General features: G+C 35.1%; 1 protein-coding gene across 1 annotated transcript in view; it reads left to right on the forward strand.

Moving 5' to 3' along the window:
- Positions 1–25605, forward strand: part of IL1RAPL1 (interleukin 1 receptor accessory protein-like 1) — a 628540-nt gene that overhangs the window by 335445 nt on the left and 267490 nt on the right. The window contains exon 4 of the mRNA XM_008566696.1: positions 5719–5793. Coding sequence (XP_008564918.1) covers positions 5719–5793 — 75 coding nt within the window. The remainder of the gene's footprint in view (positions 1–5718; positions 5794–25605) is intronic.

The following is a 25605-nucleotide window of genomic DNA, read 5'->3' on the forward strand; positions in this document are numbered from 1 at the left end:
TTTTTTTTTTTTTTTTTTTTTGTCTTTTTCGTGACTGGTAAGGGGATTGCAACCCTTGGTGTGGTGTCGCCAGTACGGCTCTCAGCCAGTGAGTGCACCGGCCATTCCTATATAGGATCGGAACCCGCGGCTGGAGTGTCGCTGTGCTCCCAGCACCGCACTCTCCCGAGTGCGCCACGGGGTTGGCCCTCACTTTGACTCTTAAATCGAGGTTATCTTGTATATCATTTAGTTTATTCATAAACTGCGCTCCCTGAACCTTTCTGCTTGGGTGCTTTTCCAGTCCTCCCTCTTTGAGGCTTTTGAGTCTCCATGACTGTTGTGAATCACTATAATTATTTGCAACAGAATGGAGAAATTTTGCTAATCCCAAGGGATAAGTGAAAAATAATGCATTGTTTTCCCCCCAAATGGATTTACCTTGTATATGTTGGTATTTTCTCCTGTTCACTTTCTTCTCCAAGAACCATGAGATCGTGTCCACATGCTACCACTTTCACAAGATCTATGCTCCACTATTAGAAGCTAATGTTAAAACATTCCATGCCAAAGTAAGCAGAACTGAAATTCCACTCTGAATCATTTAGAGGTTGAAGCTCAATGAGTGATACACATTCCCTTGACTGGCTAGGAAAACAAGAATTGTTTGTCAATTCTTTTAAGTTAAAAAAAAAAAAAACATGCAATAACAAATAACCCATTGTAAAATGGAGTGAGTCAGTAAAATTGCCACAAAGCATGTTTTATTGTCAGCGGTGTAAATCTGTGAATATCGCTTTGTGACCAGTTTTAGTTGGTGGATTTAAATGAGGTTATAAAGAATTTACCCCCGAGTATAGCACTCACCACAATGCATCATAAATATGCTCTCATCTATGAGCATCTTTATGGATAACTAAATGCCATTTTCATCCTTTTATCTCTAACTTAGTACTTACTACTTTTAGGTACTTGATAAATGCTCTCGAAATTGAATTATGGAGGCAATTATAATTATCTAGATTGTAAGCTCTGTGAGGTCTTACAATCTTTAAAAGTTGTGTTTTGTTTATCTTTGAGTTCTTTACAGTCCCAGTACATTACTTTGCATATACAAAAATCTTCTAAATGTTTTTGTTGGATTAAATTATTGAAGACAGATCAACTCCCCTACTGTGGAAACTAATGTGAAAAGTATTAATGATTCTTAAAGTCAGGGTTTAAACTCCTTTTGAACCTTTGGTTAAAAATTATCCTAGTTTATTATTTTACAAACAGTAATATTTTTCTTATCAGGCTATATAGAATGCTAAATGCTAATGTCCCAGACTTTGATGGATATCATACAATAGATTTATTCTCTATCTACTGTATACATGCACTTAATCTGTTATTTTATTTAATGTTCACACTAATCCATGTGGGAAGACTATTTATGTCACATTTTACATATGACAAGACTGAGACTAAGAGATATTCAATAACTTCTCCAACTTGCAGGCAACTCTCAGCAAGGCAGAGTCAGAAATTATTAGACCCATGTCTTTCTGAGAGCTAAGCATGTGATCATTTCTACTTTACTGTAATGCTTCTAAGAAACAAAGTGAAAAGAAAGAAACTAGTTTAAATATATTATGAAAATTATCTATGATTTTGAATAAACAAATTTTATGGTAGGATAAGTATAGGTATCCAAGAAGCATCCAGTATTATTAATAGTATTTGAGGGATTAATATGTGAGAAACTAAAATTAAATTTTAAAAGGGCGATTGTTCAATAGAGAAAGGTACATTCGTCCTAGATACCTCACATTTCTCTCCTCTTTACAAATATTAGAAAGATTCTATAATCTTGGACTCTTTGCCCTGGTCTGTTGTCATTTTTGTTTTAGGAAGACAGCATCCTATTTTTCACTGTTCCATAACTCACATGTACAAGTAATGGGGAAAAGAGGGAGAGACTGTATACCTTTATGAATAGTTAGGGAACCTTGACATGGATAAGGAGAATCAATTCTGTGCACACCTTCATATATACCGACTTCTAGATGTTTCTCTAACTGGCAGCTAGTAAGCAAAATGAATGTCCTTAAAATTCCCTTTCTAGGGCCGGCCCGGTGGCGCACTGCACTAGTGCGCTGCTTGGGAAGCGTGGCGGCGCTCCCACCGAGGGTTCGGATCCCACATACAGACCGGTTCCCGCTCACTGGCTGAGCGAGGCGCTGGGGCAACGCCGAGGGTTGCGATCCCGTTGCCGGTCCCGGTCCGGTACGGGGGCAACACTGAGGGTTGCGATCCGTTGCCGGACATGGAAAAAGACAAAAAAAAAAAAAAAAAAAAAATTCCCTTTCTACTCTGAAGAACAGTTTTGTAAATTGACATATATTAATAACTCTGTAAGAGAGGTCTGTTATTATTTTAAATGACTCTCAGTTTTAATGTTGTCAATAGGATGTTCTGAAAAATGAAATGAGGGCTTAAAAATACTATTGTTGGTAGATACAAAGCTGTATTTAATGCCTAATTAGTAAGAGAAATGTCTCTAGTATAATGGTTTTGTTTTCTTGGTAAACAAAATAGGATTTAAAACCACCTTGTGCTTCATATCAGTACTGTTGGACATTCTTTACTTTTCCAGTGATTTCAGTTAGTGTTTGAGTGTGCATGTGTGTATGTGTGCATTAGAGACAAAAGTGTCCCCCAAACATACTTTGTTTTCTTGACAATAAAATTTCATGGTCTAACGCTCATAACTTTGCTTTTATTTATTGTAAGTAATTTGCTTGAATTTCCTTTTAGTTCCACCTTTCCAGTTCTGTCTTATGTGAATTAAATTCAACCAATATTTATTAAACACCATAATGTGCCCAAAACATTTAAATAATGGATAATTCAGTGCATGTCTTTTCTTTGTGGCAGCAAAATCGGTCACCTTCAAATGACTGTGGAACTGAGCTACATTTTAGCTTTAGCAGTCACCTCCTTTTCACAGTCATTTTGCCATTGTGTCAAATTAGTAGTTCATCTGTTGTGCTATCTGGAAGTTTCCATTTACTTTTATCAAAGACAGGCGAATCATACGAGAAATGTGCCTAACTAATACCTGTCATAGCATAATACCAAAACATGACACTGATACATGATGACAGATTATACTGCAAGAGCTCTCTGCTCTAGGTTATGATGATTTAGTTGCATGTTTTCATTCTTTTAACAGATTACACACACCTCGAGGGGAGACCGCACAGATCTATGCAGTAGTTGCTTGACAGAATTTTCAAGGAGCATATAACAAAGAATTGCAAGGAAAAGATCTAGCAAGGACTCTAGCTTAAATTTGCTGTTACCTTTGGCAAGTCATTTAATCTCTTTGCACCTCAGATCCTTGATGTCTAAAACAAGGGAATTGAATCAACCCAGACTTTAATTTATTTTTATTATTTTTAAACTGCAGATCACTGTAAGATATAAGGGCAGAAACCAGAGATACTCAAAATCCTCCATCACAATATCTGGCACATTACAATGTTTAATATATATCAGTTGAATTGAATTGAATTTGTTCAGTCAAAATCTTGGGGGAATGCTGATATGTAAGGTAAATAAAAGCAGAGGTGCTTTTGTCAAAGAGGAGTGGGTGACATAAGACATGGAGTTAAGTACAGAGGGCCACCACTTGTATCCATTTTCACTTCATTTGTCCAGAGGAGCACTGTGCAAATCATATGGCTTTAGGGAACATGGTTTAAAAATCAAAGAACATAACAACCATAGAATTCTTTCTGTATTCAGTGTTCTATGGTTTCATGACTGAGCTTTAAAGAATTCCCTTGTTAACTTAAAGTCTGTCACATGAGAGTAATATGAAAGGTCTTAAGGATGTATGATTATGCCACAAAGTGGGTGGTGGATTGGGTAGAGAACCACAAAACCATTTTATATTTATGAACAAATGTGCTACATATGGATTTTATTATCTTTCTCTACAGATCTTCTTTCCTATTACCACATACTAGTGTGGGATGTGTTTGAATAGGGAAGATTTCTCTCAGTTGCTTTCTGTAACAAACTGCCAAATTGTCTACTTGTAACTACATAATCATAAGATTTTATGAACTGAGTAAATTTATCAAATAAACCAGTTATTTTGATACCATCGTTGCTTTTGAAGTTCACTGAAATTGTTTGATAACCAGAGTCTAAGAAATCGGGCTCTTTGACTACAAATGGTGAACTATTTTGCTAACATTGAATGGATAGGCTGATTATTTAGGTGGTCAGAGAATAAAGTCCATTAAGATCACTTTGGGCAAGAAATAAGAGTATTTAAGGTTAATAAGAGTGATGTCATATATTTGAGAACGATTTCAAAATAATTGATATCATCCTGTTACCCAAACTTTCCTTTCCCCTTTATTCTCATTCTCTTATTAAATCGTAATAAAGGTGAATGAATAATGCGTTCAATTAGTTATGAACAAAAGCTATCACTCCTTTGTGAGGTTGGTCTCCCAAACCAGGATTCTTAAAACTTATCTGTTTTTTTGACCTAGGGTACATCATCCTTTTGCACTGATTGTGTTTTTTGTTAAAGAGAGATCAAGGCAAGCTGCCGAAGCAACTTGAATTCTTGAATCCTCTGGCAATAAGTACATGTGGTCAACTCCTGGCAGTTCTGTCTAGATCAGCCTTCCAGTTATCAACGAAGCTGGCATGTCCTCCTGGCAACGAAGAAATAAAGGCTTCAAAGCAAAAACATTTAATACAGCAACCCTTAGTTGATCATTTCTCACTTGATACAAAGTAGAAGTTGCAGTGACAGGTTTCAAGGGACTCAGGCAATTCAATCAGAGAAGGCAAGGTGGGGGGCAGGAAGGCTAATGAAGGAGAACTGACTATTTTCCTAAAGTTCAGATAGTCTAGTTTAAGTAGGAATGAAGTGTGCAATAGGAAACTTCAAGATGCTTAATAAAAAACTCTTAGATTCATAGGCCGATAATTGAAATTGACAAAAGCACAGAGCAGAAATGTGTGGAAGCTTAAAATCAAAGAGAGTATGTCCTGAAAATTAGCAATAAATACTATAAAATGTAATGGTAATAGTAATAAAGGGTTTAGACTAAATGGAAAATATCATTTAAAAAATATTTTCTTGGTGTGGGCGTGCATGCTTGTACATGTACTAATTTAATGCCACATTGCTACCCCATTTAGAGAATATGTACGTAGGAAATACTTAATGTAATTACTAGATTGTAGGATTTAAGGGATGTGATCCAGGGTATGGAGACTAGGAATAAGATTAAGAAGTATGAGACAATTTATGCTAAAAAAATAGTTGTAACACATGCCACATTTATAACATGCAACTTTAGTTAATACAGAAAAAAAAATGGGGACATCCCTTTAAAAGAAAAACAAGGCATAAACTGAAAATGTTTTGTGAAGCATAGTCATAAGTTCTTAGGGACTGACCAATCCCAATTCTGTAATTCAGTAGTGTCATGTGACTGTCAATCTAGAAGTTTTATATTTTACTCATGTACAATATAATAGCTTGTCAGCTTGCATTAAGGTACTACTTGCAATATGTAAGTCATTACATGGTAGAGTGCTTTGACACTACTTTAAGAATGAATAATATTTGGGAAAATAAACTATATTTTACCCTCTAGTTCATGCAATGTACCTATAAGTCTCTGTATTATTTTTATTATTGTTGTTGTTGTTGTTTTTCAGCCCCTCTGACTGATAAGCCACCCAAGCTTTTGTATCCTGTGGAAAGTAAACTGACAATTCAGGAGACTCAGCTGGGTGAGTAATTCTTAATACACTTTTCTCAATACATTCTGACAGATAATAAGCCTAGATTGTAACCTGATGTAATACTCTGAGCTAAACCCATGTGTATTTACAGAGAGCAGAGTTAGAAAATGTCCGCATACCTAGCATTCCATTCCCTGCAGTACATGCCATACGACCAACTTGGACATGTGGATATAAAAACTCATATGCTATTTAGATGGTTGTTAGGAAATGAGATAGGCTGAAGATTTAGTGATGGTATTTTACTGCCATTTTATAATGCTTGAATTGTTTTTTTAAAAGGCAATATGGAACAAATTTGAGTTATAAAATCCACTAATATATTTTTGAAATTTTTTTTTTTTTTTTTTTTTTTTTTTTTTTTCCCTCTCTCCCCTCCCCCCCAAGAATGTCCTTTCCGTTTGTTTGTTGTAACAACTACAAAAAAAAGTATAGTTGTTTGAGGAAAGAATGCAAATTCATTAAAATAAATGTCACCATTTTGGTTAAAAAGCATTTTAATGTAATCAAATATAATATAAATTATGCTAGTTAAGTTTTGGATAATATATTAATAAAATGTGAGCAAATGACTTTTGGTCAAGGGACTAGTAGATTTGAGACATAAGGCCATGGACACAATATGCTTTGATAAAAATTTTCAGTTGTACACAAATCAGAATTCTAAAATACTTACCTTGAAGCTAAGTCTAGGATTTTTGAGTCTGATTTAGCTATATTCAGTTATACCAAATTGTGGTAAATTTTCCCTCTTAATTATAAATATAAAGAGTACATTCTATTATATCATCATAGGTTTTATTTTTATTTGAAATGTAGTATTCCTGTATATATCATACAATTCAGCAGAGAAAGATTTGCTTTTAGTGATTTTTGTATAAAAGATTATCAAAAGTAATTTTAAATATACGTGTTTGTTAAGGAATTTCTTCTTACATTAATAATTCAAGAGTGAAAATGTATTAATAACATATCCAAAGTTATAGTGCATAAAAATATGATAATGGTTTTAGAATCTATAAAATTATTGTAATCAGTGGATTTTTAACACTGGGAATGCTTATTTTTGCTAACTTCGAGTCATAAACATATGCAGAATTTATAAATCTCAGAGTGTTAATATGCTTCTTTGATGGCAAATTCAACCCTTTTTTAATTAATACATATGCATGCAATTATTATTATAATTGTTATTTTGAGATGGAAAACTACAGGTAGCATTAAAACAACACAGTATATGAACAAAACAGATGTACTAAAATTGTATCATGCTCTTTACTTATGCTATGGTATATTTAATTATATTTGAATTTATTGCTACTTTATAAAGAAATTTTGAAATGTAAATTCTCCTAAGTAACCATTGTCATACAGACCTTTCAATAACTCTTGGAAGATGTATTTCTAAGGAGTTATTCAAAACTATAAACATCTTGGGCCAAGAAGGAAGAGATTTATGGTACCAGCTATCTGTAATGAACACAGCAAAAATGAAATTAATTGTATGTTTTTACTTGACAACATAATCAAAAGAATTTTATGAATGACAGTTGTCCATTGGATTTTTTTCTTGTCCCTGAATTTGTAATACATCCGATTGTTATCTATCTCCTACTACAGTATTTTACAAAATGGAATAATTTGTAAAGCTTTTTTTTTTAATACATTACCCTTCCTGAATGAAGTCTTAAAGACTAACCATACCAATTTGAAAATATGAAAATTTCATATACAAATTGGAAGGTTTGACTTTACTCATGCATTCATTTGAAGAAATATGGTCACGTCTATTATCAAAATGCTACAAGACATACTCTAACTTCTTTACTGTCACTAAAAAAAGGACTCATGAGCTCTTTTTAACCACTAACTAAACTAGAGACCTGGGGTTTAGATTCTATAAAAACAACCTTTGTTTTGTTTTATTTTCTGATTCCAGTTCTCAGCATATCAGATAAATCATTCACTAGTTAGAAAAATGTAACCTTGATTCTTGGATTTTTGAGCAATAGTTGGTTTGAAATAACTACCTTGCTAGTGTGGTTACTACCTTGCTAGCACTGCTAGTAGGCAAATAACTGATCAAAATGATAAATGAAAATAGGAAAGTATATTAAAGACAAAAAAAAAGACCTGAGATACCTAAAATATACTTGTTTTCTAAAATATGTACCTTGACTTTTTACTTCCTTAAGGATTTAATTTTTGTCATTTCCAAATTTGAAAAAGCTATCAATTTTGGGCCGAGCACGTGGCACACTCAGTAGAGTGCGGCACTGGGAGCGCAGCAGCACTCCCGCGGCGGGTTCGGATCCTATATAGGGATGGCCGGCATGCTCACTGGCTGAGCGCAGTGTGGCAGGTCTCAAAAAGGACAAAAAAAAAAAAAAAAGAAAAAGCTATCAATTTTAACAGGTCCAAAAGGTGATATCAAATTCTGAGAAAGGGGAACTGAGTGAAAAGTCATAGGGTGAGAATAAGGGGGGTGGCCTGCACCAGTGTTGGGAAACCTATCAGTGGTGTCTACTCTTATGATAAGGAGAAAATCTCCAACAGAATTTCATTGGCCAATTCAGGGGTCTGCCTGAACCTGTTCCTAAACTGGGAGTTGAGCTCAGAGGGTAATAAAACTCCTGTATGAGCTGTATTTTAAGAAAAATCATCCAGAACTATTCAAAGCTTAGCTGTTGCATGTCTAATGATCTGACTTGAGCATCCTGGCTAAGTTACACACAAATCCAACCAACCCTGGTAACTGTAAGTCCATCAGTTGTGTAGTTTGTTTGCAAATATATACAATTCATTAATAATGAACTTCGATGAAATCATGAAGTTCATGGATTTGCCCTTCATCTCCAAATTCATTTTTCTCTATTTTCTACCGATAATGCCTACCTTTCTCTTTTTGTATCCGTTGTGTCCTCCTGTTCTTCTCCTTCATCTTCTCAAACTAAAAATGGTCTGATAGTGATCATTTAAACTATTTCAATGCAGAAAGCAAAAGGCACTAATAAGCAAAGTACTTAGGAAAAAATAATATACTAGTAACTAAATTCATATTAAAATATATAAATTTATGGGCTTGAATTTCAACCAGTATTTGGTCATAGCCTGGCATTTCTGCTTTAAGTGGCATCTGTGTGTTATTTCTAAATGTGAAAAAAAGAACTTTGTCCCTTTTAAATAACTTTCAGGCATCAGCAAATATATGGACAGCACATTCTTGGGCAAAAGGCCCAGAAATCACACTGTACAATTCTTAAGGTCAATCCAGGAAGTGAACCTGACTTAGTTCTTTCAGGCTGCTGTAGTCAATCAAAAGACAGACACAATTGTCCTGCTGAGCTTGAGGCCAGAGGATGTCATTCAGAGATGTGGCCTGCTTGTTATGGCCAGGAGCCCACTTTCAGAAGTTTCCAGAGCAGAAGATGGCATATTCCATCACTACCAAACTTTCAAAAGATAGAAATCCATCCTACCTTTGACTTAGTGAGACAAATGTTTTACAACCCAGAATTTACTGAAAAGTATCATTAATTATTCATCTAGATATGGGTATCACTTTATTCAAATTTTGGGTTTTGCTTTAAAAATAATTGTATAGGTTAGTGGTAAATTCTTGGGGGAAATAGAGAAATTTGGGGAAATAGGGATCTTGTTTCTTACACTCTACATTATAAACACACTCTTCTCCTAATAAATGTTCTCAGAAAACACCCTTTTAATGGCTGCATAATATCCATGTAAATGTCCTATAATTTCATATATGTTGCTGGGAATTTGGATTGTTCCAATTTTCATTGTCATAATGATATGGTGATCTTTACCTACACGTTTCCCCTGACTTTATAGTAATTTCAACAGGAAAGATTATTAAGAAGAAAAATACCATATAAAAAGAAATAATTTTGTTAAAAGCTCTTGCTACGTGTTTTCAGAATTCTTACCAGAGAAGTTGTACAAACTCTCACCAGAACTATATAATGAGTATAATAACTTTTTAATCTTTAATAAAATTAATAAAATAATATACCTGTATAACATATAGCTTTTAAAGAACAAAAATTTTCGTTTGATATCAAAATCACTTTTTCATCACCTCTTTTACCTTTTTCTCTCTATTCACTCATTGAATACACATGCCCTTTTTTTTTTTGAGTTTATCCACATTTGGAGGATCTACTACATTTAGGTAAGTGTCTATGGTTGAGGAAATATAGAAACAACTGAATGTCAACAGTACCTATCCATTTTCTTCTTGCTCATCCCAGTGCTTAACTAAGACCTTTCTCTAGATTCTATGTTTCTTAACTAAGTGCTCAGTAATTTTGTGATGTATTCTAGGCACGTGAAATGTCGATAAATACTAATTGACAATAAGGTGTACATACCACAAAGGGCACACATCTCTAAGTTTTCTGCAAGAGAATATAATGAGGAGACTGATCTAGATAAGCTGCCCCAAAGCACTCTAATTTTTCTTTATTAATTTATTTTCATTTGTTAAGTTTGTTAAAAAACAAACATTTAGTGTATCTTAGCAAGTAACAAGGATTCACCAGATGTTAACATCTAAAAGAAAATGGTTGATGATATAATAAAACTCCAAAATTTTAAACATCAATCATGATAAAAAGACACATATATATGTAACATCATCCAATTTAATTATAGGCTAATTAAAATAAAATATCACACTAAATTAACTAGCATTCCTTGCCTTATTCCACCTTACGGTAGTTTGCAGAATTTTTAATTTTAAGTAGACTGAGGGGAAAATGTCCAAACTTTATATAATAGGTACACATTTATATTTTTATAGAAAAATCTTTGCCATGAAAATGATACATTATTTAGTTTACTTTGTTGCTAATATAAATATTTATTAAGATATACTCTACTTTGATGCTTCATATATTCTGGAAATGTGTATAGAAATATATTATGTGTGGAATGTGTTCTATTACAAATATGCTAGTTGAGGTTCTTTTTGTAATTTTTATTTTAACATTTATTTGTACATATGAGTGAGGTACAGTGTGTTGTTTCAATACATGTATATACTGAACAATGACTCACTTACAGTAAATAGCATAGTTTTGTACCCATTAGTCCACCACCTTTCCTCCTCCTCCCCCCACTCCCCCAGCCCCAGTGACCATTATTCCACTCTCTACCTCTAGAAAACCATTTTTTTTAAAGATTCCACATACGAGTGATATCATGCAGTATATGTGCCTGACTTACTTAACGTGATGGTTTCCAGTTTCATCCATGTTGCTGCAAATGATAGGGTATCATTTTTGAAAAGATCTGAGCAGTATCCCTTTGTGTACATATACCAGTTTTTTTATTTCTTCATCCATTGATGGACATTTAGGTTGATTCCATCTCTTGGCTATTGTGAATAATGTTGCGATGAACATGGGAGTGCAGATGTCTCTTTGATATACTGATTTCATTTCCTTTGGGTATACACCCAGTAGTTAGATTGCTGGGTCATAGGGGAGATCTATTTTTAGTTCTCTGAGGAATCTCCATACTGGTTTCCACAGTGTCTCTACCAATTTACACTCCCACCAGCAATGTAGGAGAGTTTCTTTTTCTCCACATCCTCACCAGCATTCATTATTTTTGTCTTATTGATAATAGCCATTCTAACTGGAGTGAGATGATATCTCATTGTGGTTTTAAATTGCGTTTCCCTGATGATTAGTGATGTTGAGCATTTTTTCATGTCCTGATTTCAAAATATGCTATAAAGCTAAAGTAAACAAAACAGCATGGTACTGGCATAAATTGACCAACAGAATACAATAGAGAGTCCCAAAATAAACCCACATATTTACAGCCAACTGATTTTCTACAAAAGTGCCAAAAAAATATACAAGAAGGAAAGGACAGCCTCTTCAACAAATGGTGCTTGGAAAACTGGAAACTAGACTCCTATCTCTCACCATACACAAAAATCAACTTGAAATGGATTGAAGACCTAAATTTAAGACCCCAAACTATGAAACTATTAGAAGAAAAGATAGGAGAAATGCTACACGAAATGGGAGTGGGCAGTGGTTTTTTGAAGGAAACAACAAAGACACAGGCAACTAAAGCTAAAATCACAAATGGGACTACATCAAACTAAAAAGCTTCTGCATAGCAGGGGACACTGTCAGCAAAGTGAAAAGACAACCCACAGAATAGGAGAAAGTGTTTGCCAACCACACGTCAGACAAGGGCCTAATATCCAGAACATACAAGGAACTTAAGTGACTCAATATCAAAAAATCCCCAAATAACCCAATTAAAAAGGGCAAAGCACCTGAACAAACATTTCTCAAAAGAAGACATGCAAATAGCTATTTGAGGTTTTAATACAATGAAACCCTATAGGACATCATGTTATGGAGTGAAAAATAGCCCTCTAACATTTGCTGTCTAGTTGCTATTTTCATAGCTGGTATTTTCTTGAAAAAAAAAAATGCACACCTTCTCTGAACAGTTACTACTCTGTCTTTGTAATTTTGGGAAACATTTGGTTCCTCTCTAGGGTGGTGAAATATTTAATATTAATACCCTAGAGACTGAATAATTCAGGTGTTGAGTTTGGTACCCAGTTCTGAAAGTGGCATGCAATTCTGTCAATTCTAAAAATTACTGTGTTGCAAAGTTGTGCGAGTGATACAAATAAGACCTTTGTTCTCAGGAATAGGGAAGTCATCATTGACTGGGTTTTTCTATCTATAATTACTCTATAGCTTGTCGTGAGTAAATGTAATGCTGTTGACTCAATTTTATGTGCCATAAGAAATGTACAAGACAGGGCTGGCCTGGTGGCGCACTGGATAGGTGCGCCGCTTGGGAAGCGCGGCAGCACTCCCGCCCGAGGGTTCGGATCCCACATGCAGACCGGTTCCCGCTCACTGGCTGAGCGAGGCGCGGGGGCAACGCCGAGGGTTGCAATCCCGTTGCCGGTCCCAGGTCCGGTACGGGGGCAACACTGAGGGTTGCGATCCGTTGCTGCACACGGAAAAAGACAAAAAATATATATATAACTGTTGACTTTATTTAAAACTTATCATTATCTACCGATTCTTTCTCTTTCTGTAATTGTAAAAACTAAGTTCCAGATTAACCTTAAGACCCCTTTGGGAGTTGCAGCAGGATGTTCCTGGAACTGACCCTCCTCATGACCACTGTAAACATATCAGAAAACAGCAAGGCAAGATGCTGACATCAATTGAGGAACTGCTTGCCTTTAAGAACCCTTCCTCAACTTCTCTCGGGGAGGTAGCTTTTCTATTGCTGATTCCCTTCTGCTTAAGTCTCTCTCTTTTTTATAAAGCATTGCTTGCCTTAAATTCTGCAGGGTAATTTGTTCATTTTGATACTCAAATAAAATAAAACATAAAATCTTTCTTTCTACTAGAAAAAACAATAATATCCAAAGTCCAAGTTTTCGGTGAAAAATGATATGCCTTTTGCCCACTTAAGAAAGACATACAAATCAGCATAGTTCTATTGCCTGAAATAAACCTTATTAGACATAAATTAGAGCTTCTGGATGAATAGAAATCATAATGAAAACATGTAAAGTTAGATACAAAATGGTATTATAATTATTTAAACTGATGTCATTTGGTTCTACTCAATCCAAATTTATTGTGTCATGATAAATGAAAGTAATATCTCTTAACAGCTGTTTTAGTTTGATATATTATTTCTGAAACCAAAAAACACCTTAAAATTGTGATTCTGACCTGAAAAAGAATACTTGTCATATCATTATTTAAGTTAATATTTTATATCCTTAACGAATGATAAATCAATAAATGGAAGCTAGTGTTAGTATTCTTAGGTCATTATGTGACCTAACATGTGAATCTCACAGATTCTCAAATTCAGTCTTTCTTTGGTGACAGAGGAGGAACACATTGGGGAAAAAAAATGCAGCTTTGCTTTAAAATCTGCTATCTTAGCAGAAGTCAAGCTTCCTTTTTAAGTTTTAAGTGCCCAAGGCCTACTGTTATGACAGGTTTGAAACCCTAAAAAAGATGGACATGGAAGTTAGAACAGTTCCTATGGGCCACTGATATCTAAAAGTTTGGAAGCCAGTTAAAGCACTTGTCAAAAATCATCATGTCAAAGAGATACCTGCACTCCCATGTTTATTGCAGCATTATTTATGATGACCAAGAGTTGGAACCAGCCTAAATGCCCATCATCAGATGAGCGGATAAGGAAACTGTGGTATATCTGCACAATGGAATACTACACTGCTATATAAAAAAAAAAAAAAATGAAATACTACAGTTTGAGCAACATGGATGGACTTAGAGAAAATTATATTAACTGAAATAAGCCAGGCTCAGAAAGAAAAATACTGCAAGTTCTCATTTATTTGTGGGAGCTAATAAAAATAAATAAATAAATAAACGCATAGGAGGGGTAAAGAAGACACAAAAACCACAACTCCTTGATTTTGTTAAGACATGTGAACAGATATGATGTTGATGGGAGGAGGAAGGATAGGGAGGGAGGAAAAGGAAAGACTGGTAAAGGGACACAAAAATCAACTATGTTACTATATTGTATATTGATAAATTAAAATTTTTTAAAAAGTTTTGAATCCCGGGCCAGAGACAATATAAGTGAGTCCACCTGTTCTTTTACCCAGGGAAAGGGCCAGAAGGGAGAAAAGATGGGAAGAAAGAAAAGGTCCAAATTATCACAAAATCAATTCAGAGAGTCCATTGAAATTCCCAGCCTCCAGTCTGATACCCTTGTTGGACATCGACATGTATTATTCAGATTGCTCTTCTGCTATAGCACTGAGAATATTATTTTATTTGTCATTGCCAGTTAAGAAACTATACAGGTGTAAGTCTTCACAATTTTAGATTAAGAACTTTAGTATGTGGAGAGGACTTGGAAGTTATGAGGTCAAACCGTTCTCATTTTATTCATGAGAAAAGAGACCCAAAATGGCTACATGTTTTTTTGTCAAAAATTTACAAAACTCTGTCATCGCCATCTTCATCTCCTCCTCCTCCTCCTCCTCCTCCTCCTCCTCCTCCCAAATAAGAGGCAGCAATATGGCAGTGGCTCCATGTTCAGGTCATTGTGTCAGGCAGAACTGCGTCACAATCCAGCTCTGCCACTTAGTACTGGTTTGACCTTGAGCAACCAGTCCTCGGTTTCTTAATCAATAAAAGAGGTACCAAGATAATACTACCTCTACAGAGTTAGTGTGGGTATTTAATCAGAAAATGCATGTGAAGATTAGTCCATTGCCTGGCATGTGTTAAGTAGTCAATACATGCTTGCTGTGAGTAGAGATATTTAAATTCTATAAATAGAAACCTGCATATAGAAGATTACTGAAATGCATTTTGAATATTAATGCTTGTTTGATCATGCTTATATTCTTGCTAGAGTGTCATACTATGGCAGCAGATATGGGCTTCATTACAAGAAGAATAATATTTTAGAAAATTAATTTCCATATCCTCCCTAAGAACACAAAATGCATACTAAATTTGTGTACTTAGATGAGACCTTATCTTATAGAAATTATTGATTTTAGATTACTTAATTCATTAACAAGTTTACCTAAATGCATGTACTAAGTACATAATTATAACAGAAGAAAATGATCCCTATTCTTACTTTAAAAAAAGGACAATTTAGTCGAAACTATGCCACACAAATTTATAAATGACCATCAAGATGAAAGTAAAAATGAAAGATATTTTTTATAAACAAAAGATATTCAGGTATAATACTTTTTCAGACAAGGGATGTGTAGAATAATTTTACAAAACAAAGCATCAGACCACTATGCCTGTCAAGTTCCTCATGAAGTTTTTGTGATAGTCATATTCATTTTAGAGAAAAATACCTTTTCTTTGATAAGGGCTGTTGTCACATAGTTTCTAATTCATTCTTAATGATTGAAGTATACTAGCATAGAAAAAGGCAGTGAGTCTTCTATGTTAACAAGAACTGCTCCTGAGTTTGTGAAGAAAATGCCAATTCATCAGAAATAAATCTATCAAAGGATATTATGGTGTAGAATATTGAAAGAAGTTTCAGAGTAAGAGTATGCACCACATGACTGATGTCCATTAAAATGGTAACTATAAAAAGACCCACATCATTTAAAACTTGAATATAAAGAGAGATGTTCATCCATAAATTTTCTCTTGAATTTTGTCTAAATAACTGAGCATTCCTAAATTATATGCAGACTCTTCATTAAAAATTACTTGTGCTTGAATATGATTATGAAAATAGGATACGAGTATTTTATGGTTTAATGTTAAATCATTTAGCATTCCACTCAAACCTTACTCTGCCAACTTAGTATGTTCCTACAGATTTGTAGGTAAATTGAATCATAATTTCAGAGAAGTGTTCCCTTTTTTTTTTGATTGATCTTTAATTAGCAGTGGCTTAACATGTCGGCTTTAAGCGGCTCTGTCCCCCAGTCTCTTTTAAGCAGCTAGTGATCAGTGAAAGATTTATATGCACAAAGGAAATATGCTATTTAAAGAAACTCTGTGGTGAATAATTTTATGTAAGAATCCTTTTGTAATTGAGTAATCTCCCCCATAACTTTTCTCTGTGGTAAAGCAGGTTTTTACATTTTCATAAGATGAGGTTCTTCGGTATGAAATTACAGGTGGCATTTCTAACTAACCCAGACAAAGGATCAGCCACGCATAACCTCTTGTGATTTCCTCTTGTCTATCAGTGGAAACAGATGTCCCCATTGTGACTTTCTGCCTTTTCTGAGGAAATATTAAATTTTATTCACCAGCTTCAGAATGAACACTATTTCGTTTTAATCTAATTCTTTGAAAACTGATGTGGTAAAGTAAACTATTTAAGTAACCAGAATTTTTCATATTCAATTATGACAAAATAGTTTATTTTTATAGGGGATACATCCATTAAGAAGGCCACCCTACTATCTAATCTGTCTTGGTTTTGTTGAAATGTATTCTAATAATGACTGCCCATGGCTTAATTTGTTTTTTCATAGTTATAACTATGACGAGAGTTCTCATTTCCAAGTTTAAAGGGAACATTTTATATTTTGATTCTTCTGGAATTTATATGGCCCTTTCATTACATCATTCTGCAATCACTTCTTTTTATCTTAACGTACTCATATGTATTTAATAATGTTTGTATTTTTAATATCAAAGTATATACAGTGCAATTTTATTTGTAGCTTTATGAATGAAGCCATTACCAAGATGTGCTTAAACATATACTCCAAAATATGCCAGATGTTTACGCAAGTTGGATGCATGGAGTATCCATAAGGTTTTAAAACCTAAGCCCCATAGCAAAGCCTTTCTTTTCAATTCACTGCACACAAGCCCAACACTACTTTCTCAGAAACACTAAAGGCTCTTTTTTTAAACTTTGTAATTAAAATTTATAAAATCTAATTATGACTTATACTAAACAATTAGATAATAAAAGAAAAGAAAAAAGCTTCATAAAGAATTTTTGTTTTACAAAATTCACCTATATTAAAGTAAGTCTTGGCCCAATGGTCTTGTCAGAAAATACCTCCCACTGCTACATCTGGTTCACAACAAGCGTTCATGTTGTTTAGTATTCCAAGAGAGTCCCACTTACATGCAGACTACAGGCTTTTTTGTTTTTTTGAGAGTTTTTGTTTCTAGTTAGTTTAATAAAAGAAGGGCACCCACCTCCAACTTGGCTGCTGAAGAACTGTGTTTACAGAACCTTGTCAGTTCTTTGAGCAGGAAGAGAGCACAGAAAAGTGTATTGCTTACCTGGAAAAATGAAATTGAGTGCATCCTGTCACATCAGACCATCATTAGAAATAGGATACTTACAATATGACAAGTCCTAGGAAAATTTGAGATTATTACCACAAATATTCAGTAAGAAACCATTATGTGAAATAGCATAGGAAAAGTTCAGGAAAACTGTGTTTATTTTCTCTTCTTAAAAGTTTTAGTGTTTTTGATGGACAAGTATTTCTGAGATGAAAATGTCAATTATCTTGGCAACTTTAAGACTTTTTAATTCATTGATTTGGATTTTTGACTGCTTTCTGAAGATGTACATATTTTTGGCTAAGATGACTCTGCTTATTGTGTATAGCATGTTTATAAGTAGAATGAATATTTACTTCAAAATTATATACAGTCATGCCTAACAATGACAGTGATACATTCTGAGAAATGTGTCATTAGGTGATTTCATCATTGTGCGAACATCATAAAGTGTACTTACGCAAACCTAGATAGTGTTGCCTACTACACACCTAGGCTCTATGGTATAGCCTACTACATACCTATAATCTTATGGGACCACCCATTGTATATGTGGTCTGTCATTGATCGAAACATCATTACATAGTGTGTGATTACATCACATTTTATATTTACTAAAGGATTTATACAAAGATATTGTTCTTAGGCATAAATGTAATTTGTAATGATTTTTGTAAAAAGCCCTTCTCTATAATCCATGAATAATGTTTATTAGGATTTGCTACTAATTAAGAAGTGGGAGTAATATTTTTATATAGTGGGAGATAAATAAAACAAGTGAATTTTATATTAGATGAATAAATGAGATTTTTAGCTTCAGGTGAACTTTAAAGTCACAGAGAACATCAGTGACTGTGTATGAAAGAAATGTTCAATCAAGAGGGAATCCTACTGTTGACAGCTTTCAGGGCAGACAAGACAGGATTTTATGTGCATGAAATAAAATAGAAAACTAAGGCAACACATAAATAGTTTAGAAGGGAAATAATCCAAAAAAGTTTCTTTTGCCTCAAATATATAGCTATTTCAAGCAAAAGTTAATTTAAGTTTTCTGTTGTTTTGTTTTGCTTTTGTGGGGGGTTTTTGTTTGTTTGTTTGTTTTTGGTCAACTTCCTGTGCCTAAGCAATTTAAACGTGAAGAGTCACAGGTTCTAATACTTCATAGTCAGGGCTCTGGTCACAAGTGACAAATCATTTAAAAACCATGAGTGGCGCTGGCCCCAAGGAGGACTGGGACAGTGTTAGAATGTTGTCTTTCTTCTCTGATTCTTTATGCATGTCATCATTTTTTATAAAGGTGTAGAGTGGCGAGATGAGGGGTGGAAGGAGGATATACAGGAGAGGACAGTGCTTCATTAAGTTCTTCTAAACAGGAGGAAACATGGATTACTAGCTAGAGTTTGAAATTCCCCAAGGGCAAACCCTGATTGGCCTAAATTGGGTTACAAATCTAAATTTTGGACAGGTAACTATGGCATCAGAGGCAAGGGACGTTGGCTCGGTAGCTGTTGTATACTCTCTCTCCTGTGGCGAGGAAGCCTGTATTTTTGTGTGAGTACATAGATACAAGCATACTTCAAAAGGTTCACGGAAAGATTTGTATTGTCTTTCAATTCTATTTTTCCACAAACTTTTTGAAGTACCCTCATATGTATGTGTGGGGATGGGCTTGTACCAGAAAAAGGTGGGGAAAGAAGAAATAGTTACAGAGTCCATCTTTTCATATTCAATATCTGCTTCATTTAATGGCCTTGGTTAATCAATATCTTATTAAGTAAGCTGTCGTCTTTACTATGTCTCTTCATTAACTTAGTGAGGGCAGAGCTAGCCATCCTGACATGCTTGAGTACAGTCTCTCTTAGAGTGAAAACTCTTCCTTGCCTTTTCTCCCAACCAGTACTAACACCCCCTCCTATGCATCTGTAGTGCATGCCTCTCAGCTCCAGACATGCATTCATCTCTCTGCTGTCTCTAAACTGTGTAGTATATTATCTCTCAATCTTGAACTAATGTCAATTGCAGACCAAATGTCAGATTCTCAGCTGTTAAAGACAATCTTAGGAGAAAAAACATATGTTTTCTAAAAAGAAACACTAAAACATTATTGGCCAGAAAGTCAAATTTATGTAATATAAATGAGTAAAGTGAGGCCAGATATAACACAGTAAAGAGCGGCAGAGACCATGGGGAGGTGGAGAATACATGTCCTACCTAAAGGATTTCAAATTCATTTTTAATAACATATTGGCCAAATAAAACATGCCTAGTGGGTAGTTTTAGTCCAGTGGCCTGAGTGTCTGATCTGTTAATGGGTAAATCTAGGGTTCATACCACCAAATACTGTTGCACTGTGGAGCCATCTTAAAAATGATGTAGGTTCACAGTATGAACTGGATTCAGAATGGCTATTATAGAATATGAATCTGTTCCATCATGCTGCAGATTGTAGCATGCTACCGATTGATCCATATTGTGTTTAGAACAACTAATGTATAAGATCCATCATCTGAGAATCAAGGAGTTGAGCAACATAGTTAAATATGAAAAGAGAATCCCCCCATTACATGATACAAGAATCATTGAGGTAGAATCAAATGGGAAAATTCTCAGAAATCTGGCCCCAAGTTATGCCTATTTTGTTATCACAGACTTATTAAGTTAATGAAAGTAGAAACATCTATTATCTATCCCAGTAGACATTTTTACTTACTCCTCTCTACAAATTTTCCCTGGGTATATCTTTGCTCCTATGGCCCTTACTTGAGAAATGGCATTACCTAATTTACTTGTGAGGATGTTCCAAGAAAAGGATCAGTGATTCCCCTTGCCTTATTAATTACAGCCTCCATGTAGCAGCTATCACAAATGTAATGCAATCATCACTTCTATAGATGGCCAGCAGAGTCAAGAGTTGGGGCAACAGAAAGTGGAAGTAGGCAATAGAGTTTTTAGTCCACAATACCAAAAACTGAAACACAATGGGTTTTTCAGACTCAGTTTGGTTTGGTCAGAAAATCATCTCTGTAAATTGATAATACCAGAATACCTGCCTAAAAAATATTACATGTTTGCCTGTTATCTTGAAGATAAAGGCCAGTCCCTTCACAGTCTGACTCCATTTTATTATCTTCGTAGTTTCATTCACCCTCCTATTAAGCCCACACCACTGGCCAGGCACTCCTGGCCATACCATGGACCTGCACAGCTCTATGCTGTGCCCACCATATGGAATTTCCTCTCCTGCCTCTATCTCTTGTGCCTGTCAACTCAAATTTTAAGATCCACTTCAATGTCACCTTTATGAAGCCTTCCCTGAATCTATCCCCACTAGGCAGAATTAAGTACCACCTCTCAAATACCAACAAATCTCTTTTTCACACCTCTATTAGAGCATTTCCCTCATCATTTTGTGTATGTATCTTTGTAAGTCTATCTCCCTTACTGCACTTTGGGACTTTCAGAGGATAGACTACAGTGTTTTCATCTTTGCATCCCAAATATGTAAGTCAGTTCCTAATGAACAGAAATATGTAAATGAACAATTCATGTAGCATTCACTCAGCCTGAATACTCATAAATAAAAAAAAAAACAATATTTATATATCACCCTTTTCAGTAGCTGTATTACAGAGTAATGGAATAAACCACACTAAAATTGTTGGTTTTGATTTGATTGCTTGCTGTGATTGAAGATTCCCCTTCATGAATGAGGAAGACAGATAGAGAAAGGCCCAGGAGTCTGGCTAGGGAAGCCCAGCAATAAATCAAATCCAGATTAGACAGAGGAGAAAGATAAGATGGATATTGAAGGTCACAACAGAGCAGTAGGTTGAGTTTGGAAAAATAAATACAAGTTAAAAGAACAGTTACATATAACAGTTCAGCTAGGAAACTGGTTAAGGGTAGAGAGTTAACTGGCATCATAAGTTAACTGGCAGATCTCTAAAGTTTAGTCAAGTAGACATTACAATCTTAGGGCCCTAGTTCAATTTACTGCTTTGTTATTGAGTGTCTACTGGGCACAAGGTCTGTTAAAAGCTACATAGATAGGTAGGTAGGGAGATAGATAGACAGACAGACAGACAGACAGATAGATAGACAGATGCCTGTCAACAAGGACTTTATATTGTAAGTTTGGTTAACGTCAGGATGATCTTTGTTTATCAAGAAGAAGCCAAGACTTTCTATCCTTCCTTATTATTGCAGGCATTACTGTCAATTCTCATTCAAATGAGCTTTTTAATCAACCAGTCAAGGCACTATAGGTACAGCTTTCCTTGATTAGTGATCATGATTTCCTTTGCTCCTGAAGTATCTTATTTACAAGGCCTTTTCATATGTTGTCTCATTTTGTCTTTTCAATAGCCTATGATGTCTATTTTGCCTCCATTTTACAGATTGTTACCAAAGCTTATGTGCTACAGTTCTTGGAGCATTTCTATACACAAGTGTGTTGATTGTGGTTTCCTTCTTCACTCCTTTGTTAAGTTCTAATTGTGAACGATACTCTCTTACATCCATGGTCCACCTGTAATATTTTAAATGGTCCCTATCTTTATGGACTACTTGATTTCTATTTTATTCCACTGCTAACAGATTTTATGTCTGATCGGATAGAAGATCTGGTAATAATTCAATTTTTTATGAATTTAAATGTTTCTATCTTAGCAATTTCAATTTTATTTTATTTTGTCAATATACAATGTGGTTGATTATTGTGGCCCAATCTCAGGCTTCTAAAACAAAATACCTTAGACTGGGTAATTTATAAACAAAAAAAATCTATTTTTCACTGTTCTGGAGGCTGGAAAATCCAAGATTGAGACACCAGCAGATTGGGTGTCTAGTGAGTGCTGTCTGCTTCATAAATGGCACCTTCTAGCTGTGTCCTTACATGGTGGAAGAGGCAAAGCAGATCTTTGGAGTCTACCTTTAAAAAAAATTGATTATACGTATTTGTGGGGCAAAAGCTGACTGACAGGACCTGTGCCCAAGATGTGGTGAGCAGTCAATGCTATCAGCATGCCCACCACATCAAATTGCAATTATTCCCCATGTCCCCGACCCAACCTCATCCCAGTGTACCTTGCCCTGTTCCCGCACTCCACCCCAGCAACCCTAGGTCTGCTCTCTCCCTCTGCAAGTCCAACGCACCACTGTGGTCTTTCCTTCCTTCTTTCGCTCTTAGCTCTGAATTATGAGTGAGGACATGTGGTATTTTTCCCTCTGTGCCTGGTTTATTTCACTTAACATAATTTTCTCCAAGCTTATCCGTGTTGGTGCAAATGACAGAATTTCATTCTGTTTTATGGCTGAATAGTATTCCATCATGAATATACCACATTTTCCTTATCTATTTGTCTATCGATGGACATTTAGGTTGGTTCCATATCTTGGCTATTGTAAACAGAACTGTGATGGACATGGGAGTGCAGGTATCCCTTTGACACAATGATTTCTATTCCTTTGGATATATACCTTGAAGTGGGAATGCTGGATCTTATGGTAGATCTAGCTGTAGTTGTTTGAGAAACCTTCATGCTGTTTTCCATAGTGGCTGTACTAATTTACATTCTCATTAACAGTGTAGAAGAGTTCCCCTTTATTCACATCCTCACCAGCATTTGTCATTCTCAGTCTTTTTGATTATAGCCAGTCTAACTGGGATGAGATGATATCTCAATGTGTTTTTTTCAATTTTTAATTTTTTATTATTTATTTATTAAGAATATTCATGAGATACAAATCTAATTGTCACCCCTTCTGCCCATGATGTGAGGGCCAGATTCATACTAGGGGCATACCCCTTACCAGAAATTACTTTTGTACCACTTGTCCCCACCCAATTATCCCCAACCTCCCTCCCCCCTCCACTCCTATTTGTAGCCCTAGGAATGTTCCCTCCCTCTATTAGAGCACAACATTACTGTGGTCTTTCTTTCTTTCCTTCTTTTCTCTCTTAACTCCCACATATGAGTGAGCACATGTGGTAATTATCCCTCTGTGCTTTGCTTGTTTCACTCAACATAAGTTTCTCCAGGTTCATCCTTGTTGTTGCAAATGGGAGTATTTCATTCTTTTTTATAGCAGAGTAGTATTCCATAGTGTATATATACCACAGTTTCCTTATCCAATCATTCATTGAGGGACATTTAGGTTGGTTCCATATCTTGGCTATTGTAAACAGAGCTGTGATAAACATGGGACTGAAGTTATCTCTTCGATGTGATGATTTCCATTCCTCTGGGTATATACACAGAAGAGGGATTGCTGGATCATATGGAAGATCTATCTGTAGTTGTTTGAGAAACCTCCACACTGTTTTCCATAGTGCTTATACTAATTTACAGTCCCACTAACAGTGCGGTAGTGTTCCCTTCCCTCCACACGCTCACCAGCATTTGTTATTCACTGTCTTTTTGATTATAGCCAGTCTAACTGGACTGAGGTAGTATCTTGGTGTGGTTTTAATTTGCATTTCCCTGATGACTAGTGACATTGAGCATTTTTTCAGGTATCTGTTGGTCATTTGTATGTCTTCCTTTGAAAAATGTCTATTCAGCTCCTTTGCCCATTTTTTAATTGGGTCATTTATTTTTTTCCTGTATAATTGCTTGAGTTCCGTGTATATTATGGATATTAGTCCCTTATCAGATGCAAAGTTAGCAAAAATTTTCTCCCACTCTTAGGTTGTCTTTTCATTCTGTTGATTGTTTCCTTTGCTGTGCAGAAACTTTTTAGTTTGATATAGTCCCATTTGTTTTTGTTTTGTTTTGTTTTGTTTTGTTTTCTGCTTGTGCTTTTGGGCTCATGATCATAAAGCCTGTGCCCTGAGCTAACTGCTAAAGTGTTTCACCTATATTTTCCCTTAGTAATTGTACAGTTTTGGATCTTATACCTAGGTCTTTAATCCATTTTGAGTTGATTTTAGTGTATGGTGAAAGATGCATATCTAGTTTCATTCTTCTGCATATGGATATCCAGTTTTCCCAGCACCACTTGTTGAAGAGGCAATCTTTTCCCCCAAAGTAGATTTTTGTTGCCTTTGTCTAATATCAGATGGCTATAAGCCTGAGGAGTGATTTCTGAGTTCTCTATTCTATGCCAGTGGTCTGAATGTCTATTTTTATACCAGTACCATGCTGTTTTGGTTAAAACAACTTTGTAGTATAATTTGAAGTCAGGCAGAGTTATGCCTCTGGCTTTGTTTTTTTTTTTTTTTTTTTTTTTGGCTCGGGATTGCTTTGGCTATTCAGAGTCTTTTGTTTTTCCATATGAAAGGTAAAATTGTTTTTTCCATTTCTGTGAAGAATGTCATTGGTACTTTGATGGGGATTGCATCAAATCTGTAGATCTCTTTGGGTAGTATAGACATTTTAACAATGTTAATTCTTCCAATCCAAGAGCATGGAATATCTTTCCATATTTTTGTGCCTTCTTTAATTTCTTTCAGAAGTGATTTGTAATTCTTATTGTAGAGGTCTTTCAGCTACTTGGTTAAATTGATCCCTAATTATAGTATTTTTTTGGTAACAATTGTAAATGGGCTTACTTTCTTTGTTTCTCTTTCTGTTAATTCATTATTTGAGTATATAAATGATACTAATTTGGGGGCATTTGTTTTGCATCCTGCAATGCTACTGAAGTTATTAACCAGCTCTAGGAGTCTTCTGATGGAGTCTTTAGGTTTTTCTATATATATTATCATGTTATCTGCAAATAGGAAAAGTTTGACTTCATCTTTTCCAATCTGGATTCCCTGTATTTCTTTCTCTTGCCTGATTGCTCTAGCTAGTACCTCCAGTACTATGTTAAATAGAAGTGGAGAGAGTGGACATCCTTGTCTTGTTCCCGTTCTTAAGGGAAAGGCCTTCAATTTTTCCCCATTCAGAATAATACTGGTGGTGCATTTGTCATAAGTGGCTTTTATTGTGCTAAGATATTTTCCTTCTATACCTAATTTGTTGAGAGTCTTTATCAT

The sequence above is a fragment of the Galeopterus variegatus genome, unplaced genomic scaffold (genome assembly GCF_000696425.1).
Source record: "Galeopterus variegatus unplaced genomic scaffold, G_variegatus-3.0.2 Scaffold264, whole genome shotgun sequence".
NCBI classification, from domain to species: Eukaryota; Metazoa; Chordata; class Mammalia; order Dermoptera; family Cynocephalidae; genus Galeopterus; species Galeopterus variegatus.